At 36.5% G+C, this 14,689-nt stretch overlaps 1 protein-coding gene and 1 long non-coding RNA gene across 3 annotated transcripts; one reads left to right on the top strand and one right to left on the bottom strand.

Moving 5' to 3' along the window:
* Window positions 1-3,898: 3,898 nt before the first annotated feature.
* On the bottom strand, window positions 3,899-10,510 carry LOC130993299 (protein RESPONSE TO LOW SULFUR 2-like). Of its 2 annotated transcripts, none has more exons than XM_057918133.1 (3): window positions 10,322-10,510; window positions 9,944-10,134; window positions 3,899-4,289 (listed from the first exon to the last, which is right to left on the bottom strand). In XM_057918133.1, the coding sequence occupies exons 2-3, from the start codon at window positions 10,124-10,126 to the stop codon at window positions 4,134-4,136; spliced, it is 339 nt and encodes a 112-aa protein (XP_057774116.1). In that variant the 5' UTR covers window positions 10,127-10,134; window positions 10,322-10,510; the 3' UTR covers window positions 3,899-4,133. The 2 variants fall into 2 exon arrangements, with proteins under 2 accessions (XP_057774116.1, XP_057774117.1); XM_057918134.1 differs by having other exon boundaries at window positions 10,266-10,354.
* Window positions 10,511-10,888: 378 nt separating this feature from the next.
* Window positions 10,889-13,021, top strand: LOC130993298 (uncharacterized). The gene is made up of 2 exons (XR_009091617.1): window positions 10,889-11,262; window positions 11,374-13,021. It is a non-coding gene; the product is annotated as an uncharacterized LOC130993298 (long non-coding RNA).
* The last annotated feature ends 1,668 nt before the right edge of the window (window positions 13,022-14,689 follow it).

Raw genomic sequence — 14,689 nt, 5'->3', positions numbered from 1 at the left:
GATAAACATGCATTTTTACCTCTTGGTGTGTCATTTTTGATGCTTAGTTGTGTGGATTTTGTGTGTTTGTTGATTTATTTGAGCTTATATTCGTTTATGGTCAAGAACTTGTTACTTGCTTGTGTTTGAACGAATTTTCAGAAATAATGCAGCAGAATTTGGAAGAATTGGCTGAAATACAAGTTGTAGTTCGTCTCGATAGGAGTTCGTGAGCGCAAACGGATCATAAATCGGAGTTCGGAAGAGGGAGAACGAGCCAAAACAAAATCGCTGCGCAAAGCTGTCAGGAGTTCTGTTTCGTCACGCGGGCCAGCCATGCGGCCGCGCGACGGGGCCGCGCGAGTCGCCGTATTTCCGCCCAAAATTCGTTTTTTTTAGCGATTTTGGGTATTTTTGAGAGCTACAAGACCTAGGGCTTATAAATACTCCCCAAGAACTTATTTCTAAGAACCTTTTATCATCTTTTATCATATTTTACTTTTCCTGAGAGCTGAGAGACGGAGAACGGAGCGAGAGCAAGAACTGAAGATTCTCAATTTTACTACGGTTTTTCTTGTTGGATGTTTATTTGTTTTATTGAGAATTGTATTCTAGTTCATATGTCTATGTGTGGCTAGAATCCCTTTTTCCCAGGGTTTAGGGAGTAGACATGATTTGAATTTCTAACTGTTTGATTCAATTATTTGAGACTGTTTTCCTTTCTATGTTCTTGTTATAATTGTTTGCTTTATTGATTGGCCACCAATTTAGCATAATCATAGGTTTTAATTTGAGATCGGGAGATGATAATTATTACCTGAACTAAGAACATAGAACATATATATTTAATTCTAAAGGGAATTGATATTTGTGAGGGCGCTAATCCTATGAGCTTTTAGGAGTTACATGTTAGAAGTGCGATCCAGGGATGGTAGCCTTGCATGTAATCAACGGTTTGTATGACACGGGAGTGGGTATGGACTAGCTTAGAGATTGCCTTAGGAATCGTCTTATTAATTGAATTGAACATGTTAGCTAGGAGAATCTGTTGAAACCTTTGCCTTGGGAAATCTTGTCTTATCTGTTTCTCTGTTTCACAGCTTGATTTATTTTCTTTCCAGTGTTTATTTATTTATTTAATTTAACAACAAAAACTCTTAATTTTGTTTGTCCAAGATAGAGTAGAATAATTTAGGATAGGAATTGATAATAATTAGTCTATGTGGAATACGACCTTGCTTGCTACTGTACACAATTGCACCCGTACACTTGCGGCGTGTTAAATAAAATAGCGAACAAGAGAATGTAATTAAAATTATTATTGTTTAGTTAATTGTTGTCATTTATAGAAATGAGACAAGATCGTGGGACAAACAAAAAAGGAATACGGGACAAGATCAATGGGACGGAGGGAGTATTATTTAGTTATTGGAAAGAGTAACATATTCATTTATGTTCTCTGACATTATATTTCTTAGTAAGAGACACAACAAAAATACGTTGTTATCATCAAATTTGTTAGCGATGAAATTTGTAACGAACAATCAGTATCGGAATCTAGTTGCTCTTGAATTGAGCTAGCGATACAAAAATATCATCGTTACTATCAATGTTATGTTGTAATCTATACCCCATCCGTTTTTTTATAAGTGTCCTATTTAGCTCATTTTTTTGTTTCTCAATAAGTGTCCCTTTTCAAAATTTGAGAGTATATTTATGACATTTTTCCTATTTTATCTTTATTTAATACTTGTATGAATGTAATAATTAGTTGTATATATGCATTTATTATGATAATTATTAAGGTTACAAATGTAAAATATCTTATTTTATTGATATGCGTATTTTAACGGCTGAGAACACTTAATAAAAAACGGAAGGAGTATATAATATCAGGACTTTTTGAGCAAACAATAAAAAAAATCATGAAAATGTATGTATTTTCCACAAATCCATGGCTTTTGAGTATCCGTCAATTAATATCTAAAAAACTTTTTATTACATCACCATCAATACAGCAAAATTAGGAAAACAATGCTACTATAATTTATTTAATTTCACCACTAAAGTCAAAGATGAAGTAGTGGTGAGTGGTGATTCTCGTTTGCGAATAAGCAGTGTGCACGCAATGTCACTAAAGTCTATTCTTATTATATTATTATGAAATAAAACTTAGGTTTCTCCGCTTCTCGGTACTAAAATAAAACAAGTTTGTCCGCTTCTTTTGTGGGAAATAAAAGTTGTGGCTTTTGGTGATTGTCACGTGCTACTTGTAAAAAATCTCGAATATCAAATCCTTTGATTTCATAGGTCGGCAGAGTAAACCATTCATTATATACTCCCTCCGTCCCTGAAATAAGTTTCTCTTTTTCCTTTTTGGGACGTCCCCCAAATAAGTTCCTCTTTCTTTCTTTCCATTTTTGGACAACTACCCCACCACTAATAATACTTTATTTATTCTTACTTTTCACTTTTTCACCACTTTCAATACTAATTATAACACTTTTTCACCTTTTCACCACTCCCAATACTAATTATAACATATTTTTCTCCATTATCAATACACTTTACCATTTTTTCTTAAAACCCGTGCCGTCCCCAAAGAGGAACTTATTTTGGGGACGGAGGGAGTACAAAATTCTCATTTAAGGGGTTAAAAGTTGACCCATATATGTCACCCATCAACAAAAGATTTCATCAAACAAAATCGAGTGCAACGTGTGGTGTCCACCACCGCTCGTGCTCATGACTTCAAGTCTTCAAATATATTAACGACTTAAATTATGATTAATAATTCATAGATTTGAGTTGATATTTGTCCAATTTCAACATACAAATGTTTATGTTTTAAAGAATGTCTATGATGTTATGTTTTGTAGGCATTTGATTTGTCCACAATTTGCATTTCGATGTGCCACATTAATTCAATTTGGGTGAAAGTTGAATTCATGTTAATTAAAATTACTACAATAAAAAAAAATTAGTATATTTTTTTGTCACTTAAAATTCGTTTTGAAAGCCAAACTTGATCTAAAATTAGTGAATTTATGCACTAATAATTCTTTATATGTTGATTCCAGAACCAAACTTGATCTAAAATTAGTGAATTTATACACCAATAATTCTTTATATGTTGATAACTACAATAAATACAAAAACACTCTACTGTTTGATTCTGACGAGGTTATCCAAACAATCCACAAATCTCAGCACAATATTTATTTTTAGGGATATTTGCCATAAAATACACAAACTTTCAGTAAATTCTGATTTTTTTCATAACTTTTAAAATTTGAAAAAAAATACAACACCTTTCAATTTTTTCTGATTTTTCCCACGGGTATGAAATACTCCCAAATAGAAGTTGATTTTAGGACTTTTAACTTAGATTTTTTGATACCTAAGCATGACGGAAAATAAATATGGCATAATAAAGTCGATGCATCGGTTTAGGTATCAACAAATCTAAGTCAAAAGCCCAAAAATCAGCTTCTATTTGGGGTTATTTCATACCGATGAAAAAAATAAAAAAAAATCGAAAGATGGTGTAATTTTTTTCGAATTTTAAAGGTTATGGAAAAAATCAGAATTTGATGAAATTTCATGTATTTTACGGCAAATATCCCTTATTTTTAACAAATATGAATGACAATTTGAAAATTTTAGAATTAAAATTAAACACTAGAGGCCAATGGGATGATACAGCATAAACTCGTAGCAAAGAAATTAAAGAACGAATTTTTTTATATGGTCCATGTGTTTAACTGTATCAATAATTTATATTGTTTTTTTTAAATAACCAATTATTTAGCCTTCTCAAAAAAAAAAAAAAACCAATTATTTATAATATAAAATACTAGTATAATTTTTCCATGTATAATCATTTTGAAACAAAGTATGTACAGATTGAAATGCTAAATGAAGAAAGATTAATAATATACAACCATTAACATCACACTTACAATTTACAAAATCAAGAAATCCAACAAAAAAAACACACACACACTAGATAAAGTGATAAAACACTTAATCCCAAGGAAAATCCCAAAGGGGCAAAAACGAAAATCCCAAGGATTTCAAACCCAAACTACGAAATACAAATTTGTTAATTCTGTAATTACATTTGACACACACATGAAGAAAGCAGAGAGAGATTATTGAGTGAGAGAGATAGCATCGATGGAAGCATCTTGCAGAAGTTTGTGGGCAAGAGAAAGCTTGTCCATGAGAAGCGTAATCTGTGCCGTAGATTCCCTGACATGATCGACGGCCTCCGCCTCGAGCTCGCCGAGCTGGCTGCACAGCCTCTCCTGTCAGAAGTAATTCATGTAATTACCACAAAGTCTATGATGATAAACTGATATTAATTAAACCATAATCACTAACCTGAAGCCATGATGAATTCTGTATGAAGATTTGATCTTCCAGGAATACAGTATCTTCTTTTGCGTATTTCTTTTGATGGGAAAAAGAATACAGAATGGTACAGTTTCCCGGGGACCAGACCCCGTATTTATAACTTCTCAAGTTATTCATATTTATTATTTGGTCCCTCAACAAATAATAAATATAACATTTAATATATACATAATATGATAGTATTTATTTACATTAATTATATAATATATTTGTCCACTAATTGGATTAATTAAGAATTTAATCCAACAATCTCCCACTTGGACAACATATATAACATAATAAATGTAAGACTTTATGAGCTCTTAATATGCTATCATAAAATGTATATTCTTTAACAATCTCGTCCATCAACTATATACATATAGGATCAAAGCAGTTTTCGTCATAAAAAACATGACTTAACTCATCAATGGTCACATATACAAATATAGTCAAATGACATAGATCAATGGTCAAACGAAAATAACACGCAATGTTAATCAAACATGTATATTTTCGACTGGTCCTCTTTTAACTAAGTGAGGTCACAAAAGAGTGAAATACTTAATACTTTATTTCTGCAGAAAATACTCAAATACACAAGCATCTGAAACCAATATAAAACAAATGGAATACAAACTCCCACTAAACCATAATATCATCAAATGATACAACACCCATACGAGCAACATGCTCATGAAAGACCTTGGGTGGTAAGCCTTTTGTGAACGGATCCGCAATCATGGAGTTTGTCCCAATATGCTCTATAGATATTTGTTTATTTTGCACTCTTTCTTTAACAACAAGGAACTTTATGTCGATGTGTTTTGACTTTGACGAGCTCTTGTTGTTGTTGGAATACAGTACTGCTGATTTGTTGTCACAGAATAGCTTGAGTGGTCTTTCAACATTCTCCAAAACGCGCAGCCCAGTGACAAAATTTCGCAACCATATTCCATGGTTTGATGCCTCATAGCATGCTACAAACTCTGCTTCCATGGTTGAAGAAGCTACCAGTGTCTGTTTGACACTTTTCCAAGATATAGCTCCTCCAGCCAATAGATATACATAGCCTGATGTAGATTTATGACTATCTTGGCATCCAGCAAAATCAGAATCCGAATATCCTACGACCTCCAAATTATCTGATTTTCTATATGTGAGCATGTAATCTTTTGTTCTCTGAAGATACCTTAAAACCCTTTTGGCTGCTCTCCAATGTTCCATACCAGGGTTGCTTAAATATCTTCCTAACATCCCAACAATGTACGAAATATCCGGACGCGTACATACTTGAGCATACATAAGACTTCCAACTACTGATGCATATGGAATCTTCTGCATTTCTTGAATTTCAAGGTTACCTTTTGGGCATTGCTTTAGACTGAACTTGTCTCCTTTAGAAATAGGGGTATCACCTGGTTTACAATCTTGCATGCCGAACCTTTTGAGTATTTTATTGATATAGCTCTTTTGTGATAATCCGAGGATGCCTCGAGAACGATCACGATGTATCTCAATACCCAAAACAAAAGAGGCTTCTCCAAGATCTTTCATCTCAAATTTGTTTGATAGAAATCTCTTGGTTTCGTGCAATAAGCCCATATCATTAGTGGCAAGCAATATGTCATCGACATATAGAACCAGAAATATACACTTACTCCCACTGAACTTGTGATACACACAATCATCGGCAACGTTCGTCTCAAAACCAAATGAGATAATTACCTGATGAAATTTGTGGTACCATTGACGAGAAGCTTGTTTGAGTCCATAGATGGATTTCTCTAATTTGCAAACCATTTTCTTTGGGTCTCCCACCTCAAAGTGTTCTGGTTGCCACATATAAATTGTTTCTTCAATGTCTCCATTGAGAAACGCAGTCTTTACATCCATCTGATGTAACTCAAGATCAAGATGAGCAACAAGCGCCATAATTATCCTAAAAGAGTCTTTCGATGAAACTGGAGAGAAAGTCTCATTGAAATCGATGCCTTCTTTCTGAGTATAGCCTTTGGCTACAAGGCGTGCCCTATACCTCTCCACATTACCATTTGCATCCCTTTTGGTTTTAAATAGCCATTTACGACCAATTGGTTCAACACCTTCAGATAATGGGACAATTCTCCAAACGGTATTATATTGCATAGCATCAAACTCTTCTTTCATGGCATCCATCCAATTTTGAGAGTTAGAACTTTTCAAGGCTTGATGAGAGTTGATAGGATCATCTTCCATCATTCCATTGTCCTCATGTTCAAGAAGAAATACAATGTAATCATCCGAAATTGCATTTCTCCTTTCTCTCGTGGATCTCCTTAATGACACTTGTTCTTGAGGTTGTTGAGGTTGCACTTCTGGAATGGAGATTTCAACATTGTCTTGTTGAGGTTCTGGATTCACTTCTTGATCAATGGTAGGTGCGGACACCTGAACATCGTCAAAAGTGATAGTAGGAACTGAAGTAGAACTCAATTCCTCCTCAAAGACAATGTCTCTAACCTTATTTCTCTTCCCAAACTCAACATCCTCAAAGAACACTGCAGTTCCCGTCTCAAAAATATTTCTAGATGTGGGATCATAAAACTTATAGCCCCTAGATCTCTCAGAGTAACCAATAAAATAGCTGCTAACTGTTTTGGAGTCCAATTTCTTTTCATGTGGCCTATAAGGCTTTGCCTCAGCAGGACATCCCCAAATATGAAAGTGTTTTAGACTAGGCTTTCGACCAGTCCAAAGCTCATAAGGTGTTTTAGCTGCTACTTTAGTTGGTACTCGATTTAGAATGTAAGCTGCTGTCTTTAATGCTTCTCCCCAGAGGGACTCAGGTAAGGTAGAATGAGCAATCATGCTCCTCACCATATCCTTAAGAGTCCTATTTCGTCTTTCAGATACACCATTCATGCTAGGCGACCCTGGCATTGTGTATTGTGGGACGATACCACATTCCTCTAGGAATTTAGCAAATGGTCCTGGACGTTGTTCACCTGAGCCATCATACCTACCGTAGTATTCACCACCACGATCAGATCTGACGATCTTAATTCTTTTGTTGAGTTGATTCTCAACTTCAGCTTTATAAGCTTTGAACACGTCCAAAGATTGAGATTTCTCATGAATTAGATATAGGTAGCCATAACGTGAATAGTCGTCCGTAAATGTAATGAAATATTGTTGACCATTCCAAGATGCTGTAGGGAATGGCCCACAAATATCAGTATGAATTAATTCTAAGACGTCTGTAGTTCTGTTGGCACCTAATCTCTTAATTTTGGTCTGTTTTCCCTTTATGCAATCTACACAGACATTAAAGTCTGTGAAGTCAAGTGATTCCAAAATGCCATCATGCACAAGACGTTCAACTCTACCTCTTGAGATATGACCTAAACGCTTGTGCCATAATGATGCAGAATTTTCTTTATTTAATTTGCGTTTAGTACCGCGTGATTCCACGTGCAAGGTTTCATTATATGATGCAATTGTTCCCAACAAATAAAGGTTGTCATAGGCACTTAAATAACCGGTTCCAACAACATTTGAATTTAAAGACAAAGTAAACTGATTGTTTCCAAATGAACAACAATAACCAAATTTGTCCAACAAAGAAACAGAAACCAAATTCCGTCTAAAAGACGGTACAACAAATGTGTCTTTCAAATCCAAATAGAAACCAGTTTCTAATAACAACCTAAAATGTCCAATTGCTTCCACTTCCACCGAATTTCCATCGCCCATAAAGATGTGTCTTTCATCATCACTCGGCTTTCGGCAGCTCAGACAACCCTGCATAGAAATACTTATGTGAGTAGTAGCACCAGTATCTATCCACCAAGTATTTCTAGGTACTGAAGTCAAATTAACCTCAGAACAGACCAGAGCAAGAATGTCACCTTTCTTTGCACGCCAAGCGCGATATTTGGGACATTCTTTCTTCATGTGGTCAGACTTGTTACAAAAGAAACAAGCTTTTTTAGCTTGTTGTTGTGTCTTTTGAGTCGGACCCTTAGCAGCTTCATTCGTATACTTTCTTTTCTTGCCCTTATCTTTGGAGGTACTAGTATAGTGAGCACTTTCAGTCTTATCACGCTTCAACCTTTCTTCCTCTTGCACACAATGAGAAATGAGCTCGTTTAGAGACCATTTCTCCTTTTGACAGTTGTAACTAATTTTAAATTGGTTAAACTGTGGTGGAAGCGAGACCAAGACCATAAGAACGAGCAATTCTTCAGAAAGCTCAATCTTAAGTGCCTTGAGTTTTGAAGCAAGATGAAACATCTCCATAATGTACTCCCTTACGTTTCCTTGACCCTTATACTTCATAGACATCAAAGAAGTCAGAAGTGATGTCATTTCAACCTTATCGTTTTTCGCAAAACGTTGTTCAATTTCGTCAAGGAAATCTTTAGCACTAGTAATCTCCTCAGAATCTGGACCCCTAAAGGCATCCGGAATGCTGTGTTTCATGATCATTAGACTCATGCGGTTAGAACGGTCCCACCTCTCAAAATCCCTTTTATCATCAGGGGCGCTGTCTGCAGTGAGAGGTGCGGGTTGTTCCGCCCTAAGTGCAAGGTCTAATTCCATACAGCCAAGCACTATCATCAAGTGCCTTTTCCATTCCTTGAAATTAGTCCCATTAAGCATGGGCACAGAATTGATGTTAGAAGATATTGTGGCAGCGGAAGACGAAGTAGCTGAATATAAAACAAAAGAAATAAAAAACAAGTTCACATCAATATCCATAATTGGATAATAAATTCAAAATAATGGTTAATCCCATCTCAAGATACCAAACACAACATTAATATCATATCTTTGGATAGTAATATTAATTGTAAACGGTACTCTTGTTGCAGTAATCAAACATTGACAATAAGGTATGTCGAACAACGAATTAATCTTTGGATTAACATGTTGCGCACATATAATATATATAATTGTCACACATTTATCACCACAAGTGTGTATATAATTCTGCCAAATATCAATTAACCTTTGGGTCAATTTATAAACGCATGAATTATAAACTCACAACCATACCAAATGTATTAAATAAATTTATCTACATAAAAGAGGTCACTTTGGTGACATTTTACTTTGATCAATTCATTTAATACACAATAAATAATAGATATTATTATTGGGAGACGATCCTTAAGACGTAATAAAATCTATCCCATAGGGAGAAGATCCTTAAGATATTAATACATCTATCCCAATATAATAACTTCAACAAAATTCTCTGCACGCATGAAAACAAGTTTATATAATCCATTTTTTTTTAAAACAATTTTACTGTAGACATAATCAATTTTGGCAGAAAAGAATTTTCCATCAAATCTCCCACATATGTTCCGAAAATTTTTGACGGCGGCACCGTCACAAACAAAATTTTCACAAAACTAAATTAAAGAGCACAATATCAAAAAAAAAACATCAAAGTCACGATATTCCATCAATATGAAATTAACCCAGTTCGATATTCCCAGTATCGGCGCATAATTTCACAAAAATTATGCTGCCGTCATTATATAAATGTATCATCATTCTCTCCTCCTCCGCCAACCGCACCCTCCTCCGCCAACCGCACCCGCTCCCACGTCATCCGCAGCTCTTCCTTCATTCTCTCCTCCCTCTCCAGGCTATCCCTCAGCTCCTTCTCCAGCTCTTCATTCCTCCTCTTCAGCGTCTCCGCCGCCGCCGCCTCGCGCCGGTTCCCGGAGATCGGCACGGCGATCGTTGGAGCCATCTGTGTTTCTTCAACAAGACAAACAAATTAATTTTGGCGAGTAGAAAATGTTAGGTTTTTAGGGGCTTTTATAGACAAATTTACTACACTGCACCATGTGCTTTCAATTAATTATATGCTGTAATTCAAAATTACTCACAACTATTTAGATACATAAATTGACCTCTCGATCGACTCCCAACCCTTATCACATACCATTACTATGTCAACATCTAATAATTACTCATTGCGTTACGCACTCCAAATTCTCGTCTTCAACTTTATAAATGCATGATAAATTCCATATTGAGGGGTTCAAACTTTTGTGTGTATGTTAGCGTCTATAATGAAACCAACTTTACATGTATGTTACTTTTCTTTTAAGAAAGTTAAAATTTTATTTTTATCTTAATTTTTCCACTATATAAAAAAAAAGTTTCTATTAATGACATGAAACTTGATAGCTAATATTCGTATCATAAAATTTAATGGTGTTTGAAAGTATAATTATTAGTGATTAATTACATCATCAAATATCACTAAATTTTATGACATATATAATAGTTACCAAGCTTCGTGTTATTAATTAGTGGAAATCTTTATGTAGTGTTCGAAAGTATTTTAAGATAGTGGTTGTGGATTTTCATAAATAAATAAATAAAATTATAATCAAAATTTACAACAAATACATATTAAATTTATTGTACGTAAATGACGAATGCGTGGAAATAATAAAAAAAATGTATAATATAAAGTATATGTCAATATCAAAGTCTACTACATTAATAAGTTTCTTTCCTTTTCTTTAGGAAGGCTGTCCAGGTTCAATGTATCTGAAAATAGCAAGAAAAGTGGATCTCGTGAAAGTTGATTGATCACGCAAGGTGAATTTTATTCAATTTGTCTCTAGACTTTTTTCCTTCAACAAATTTAGACCACAGAAATGGTAGTTTTTTTATGCAATTCTTTTTTTTTTTGATCAAGAAAAGGGAAGTAATATTAAAACCATGGTACCAGCGGTACCAGAAAGAAGAGAGTCCGGCAAAGAACAGCACACAAAGAAGAGCAGAAAGAGAGGAAAGAGAGCGGCGGTTGGGTCAGCCGGGCTCAGGAACAATCGAAGACATCCAAGTTCCTCATCCACGAGAGAAGATTAGGTGACGACTGCTCCATCTTGTACACCTTCGTCCAGCTCCACAGTCTCGTCTTAATCTTATTCACCAATTTTCCCTTTGACAATTCTCCATGTTGTTGTCTTCATCTTGTAGGGTGCCGGGGCCTTCCAGATCTTCGAGAATGCTAGATTTTTCGGTTGGTTTCTGCTCAAAGCTCTAGCTCCACGGATAATTTTGTAAGCCGACTTTGCAGAAAAGATTCTGTTGGGGTCCGGCTTCCATCTCCAACCGTCTTGCTTTCCTGCGAAAAGAGGGAAATTATTGATAATAGAGAGGATTTCAGAGAGCTGAGCATCCTCGCGCTCCCTCAGAACCCGTTTCCAAAGAGGTCTCCACTCCCACACTCCGTCTGCCCAGCCACCCATGTCGAAAAGAGTTCCCCCCTGGTTACTGCTCAAGCGAAAGAGTCTTGGAAAACTGTCTTTAAGCCTTTTCTCTACTGCCCACCTGTGATGCTAGAACAAATTAGATTTTTCGTCTCCAATTTTCCTTTTCAAATTTTCATTGAGCCATCTCCCTTCCTCCCCCCAACTGAGTTTCAAAATCTTCTTCCACCAGCCGGCTTTCGCCTTCTTATTTCTTGCAAAACAAAAGCCATCCTCGTTCCACTCCAAATCACCCTTACAAGCTTTCACCACCCGAACCCAAAGGGAATGCTCCTCCGACAAAAATCTCCACAACCACTTAGTCATAAGGGCCAAATTGAAGCTTTCCAGATCTTTTAGGCCGAACCCCCCCTCTCGGGTGTCTTGACAGAGATCATCCCATTTTACCCAATGGATCTTTCTCTCCTCCAAGCCCTCCCCTCCCCAAAGAAAATTGCTCATCAAAGAGCGAAGATCAGCCACCACTTTCTTGGGCAAAATCGAGAAAGACATTTGATAGATCGGAATAGATAAGAGGACCGATCGGAGCAGTGTGAGTCTGCCAACAAAGGAGACCTTTCGGTTCATCCACTTGAAAATTCTTCTCTTTATTTTTTCAACCAAGTACTTCCAGTCATCGACTCGGGATATTCGAGCGCCAATCAAAATTCCCAAGTATTTAGTTGGGAGATCCTCGACTTTACAATCGAGAATTGCCGCCAACTGATCTCTGATTGGTCTTTGGATGCCAATCCCGAAAATACAGCTCTTATCAAAGTTGACTTTTAGGCCTGAGAGCAGTTCGAAAATTTTAAGAATACACTTCACCGTCCAAACATTCTCAGCTTTCCCCGGGGCGAGGAACACTGTGTCGTCCGCATATTGAAGATGAGAGATTTTTGTGCCATTATTCCCAAGCTCAATAGGTTCGATCAGCCATTTCTGAATAGCTCTCTCTGTGAGTAAATTAAGACCCTCTGCGACAATAAAAAAAAGATAGGGGGATAAAGGATCCCCTGTCTGAGTCCTCTTTCCAATTGGAATTCGCCCGAAGGACTTCCATTGATCAAGACGTTAGCGGTGGCAGAAAGAAGGCAACCCGAGATCCATTTTCTCCACTTTAAGCCGAAGTTCATCCTGTCGAGCATTTGGTCCAGAAAGTCCCAATCAATTGTGTCATAAGCCTTTTCGAAATCTACTTTGAACAGGATTGAGCCCTTCTTCCTTTTTTTGACCTCTTCGATTACCTCATTTAGCACAATAACCCCGTCCAGAATGTACCTCCTTTTTTTATGCAATTCTTAGTACGATACTAAAGAATTAGTCGAAATGTGACTTGTTAAATCAGCCATTGGAATGAGATTCAGTATACCACACTTTGTGTCCCATTTTTAATATTTTAATTTTTTTTATTTTTTTTTCTTCAATTTCAATTTTATATGCTTTAGTTTAATTTTGTGATTATTAATTAAGGTTTATTCCATCAATCTAGAGTATATAATTATTTTTTATCATTTAATTTCACTTTATTAGCTAATAATAGATTGATAAATTCAAAGTCATGGCATATACTTTTTAAAAAAAATAATTTTTTTGAAATAAAAATTAAATATAATTCATAATAGGGTAAATTGCATGAAAATACCTGACTTTATACCAAAATTTAGTTTTTTGACAATCTTTTTAATTGTAGCAAAAAATTTAACGACGTTTCAATTGATAGCAATGCTCGTCCGGAGTAATATTCCGGCCAAATTAAATCTGAGTTGGCAACCGGACCACCAACGTGGAAGCCAGAATGCCAACGTGGCATTAGAAATACCAAATCACACCCAGCCTCCCCCTCCTACGTCACTCTTCTCTCTTCCCCTCGCTCCCCCTCTCCCCGTCGGCTCTCCCCATTTCTCCACCTCCGTCAGACGCTTCCCCTTTCCCTATCCCCCACCACCACCACTTTCTCTACCCCGCCCTTTTAGAAACTCGTCGGAGAGACAGCTGTCGAGCAGCCACCCCCCTCTCCCTCGCTAATCCTCTCTCTATCTTCGAACAGAACCGCACACAAAAGCCATTAAAGAATGGAAGATCTGCATCTGGAAACACACTATTAATATATATTTCAATACACTGAAAATTTTCCGTTGAGTTGTTCGGTAGCGCGTAATTTTCGGCGACGGCACACAATTTTATGAAGGGAGACGAGGAGAGATTTAAGGTTTGGAGCTTCAGCCTGAGGCAATTTTTGGGGTCGAAGAGATCGATTCGTTGAGATTTGTAGGGAATTCTCTTCACCGTGAGGTTGACTGTGATGGGCAGATCGAGCATCGTTTCGCCTCTTTCACTGCAGTAGATGTCGAAACCTGGGTACCCGCAGTTTGGGGGTTGTTTGGTCAGAATTTGGAAGGGGAATCGAATTTGAGGGCCGCCTCTGCGGCAGCTGTCGGGCTTACAGTTGTCTGCTTCTGCGAGATGGAAGCAGAGGAATGGGGCAGAGGAAGTGGCGGCGGTAGGGGATGGGGAAGGAGAAGCGTCTGACGGAGGTAGAGAAAATGGGAAAGCTGATGGGGAGAGGGGAAGGGGGAAGAGAGAAAGTGACGTGGGAGGGGGAGGGTGGGTGTGATTTGACATTTCTGACGCCACATTGGCATTTCGGCTTCCACGTTGGTGGTACGGTTGCCAACTCAAATTTAATTTGAGCGAAAAATTACTCCAGACGAACATTGCTATCAATTGAAATGTCATTAAAATTTTTGCTACAATTAAAAAGATTGTCAAAAAACTAAATTTTAGTTTAAAGTCAGGTATTTTCATGCAATTTACTCTTCAGAATATTATAATAAATTTTATTTTTTAAATAGATATAAACATAGAACACAACGGCATACATAAAATTGTGGGACACTGAATTTCATCTCATCACCCTTTGGCTTTGGGTGCTTCTGTATTAATAATTGCTATTGTCTTTCAATTTAATCTCAAGTCCAAAGTTCGGTCTAAATAAAGCAAATGGTATCAATGTCAACAAAATTTAATTCAATAAAGATTTA

The sequence above is a fragment of the Salvia miltiorrhiza genome, chromosome 7 (genome assembly GCF_028751815.1).
Source record: "Salvia miltiorrhiza cultivar Shanhuang (shh) chromosome 7, IMPLAD_Smil_shh, whole genome shotgun sequence".
Lineage (NCBI taxonomy): Eukaryota > Viridiplantae > Streptophyta > Magnoliopsida > Lamiales > Lamiaceae > Salvia > Salvia miltiorrhiza.
This window is presented reverse-complemented; position numbering and strand designations above follow the sequence as displayed.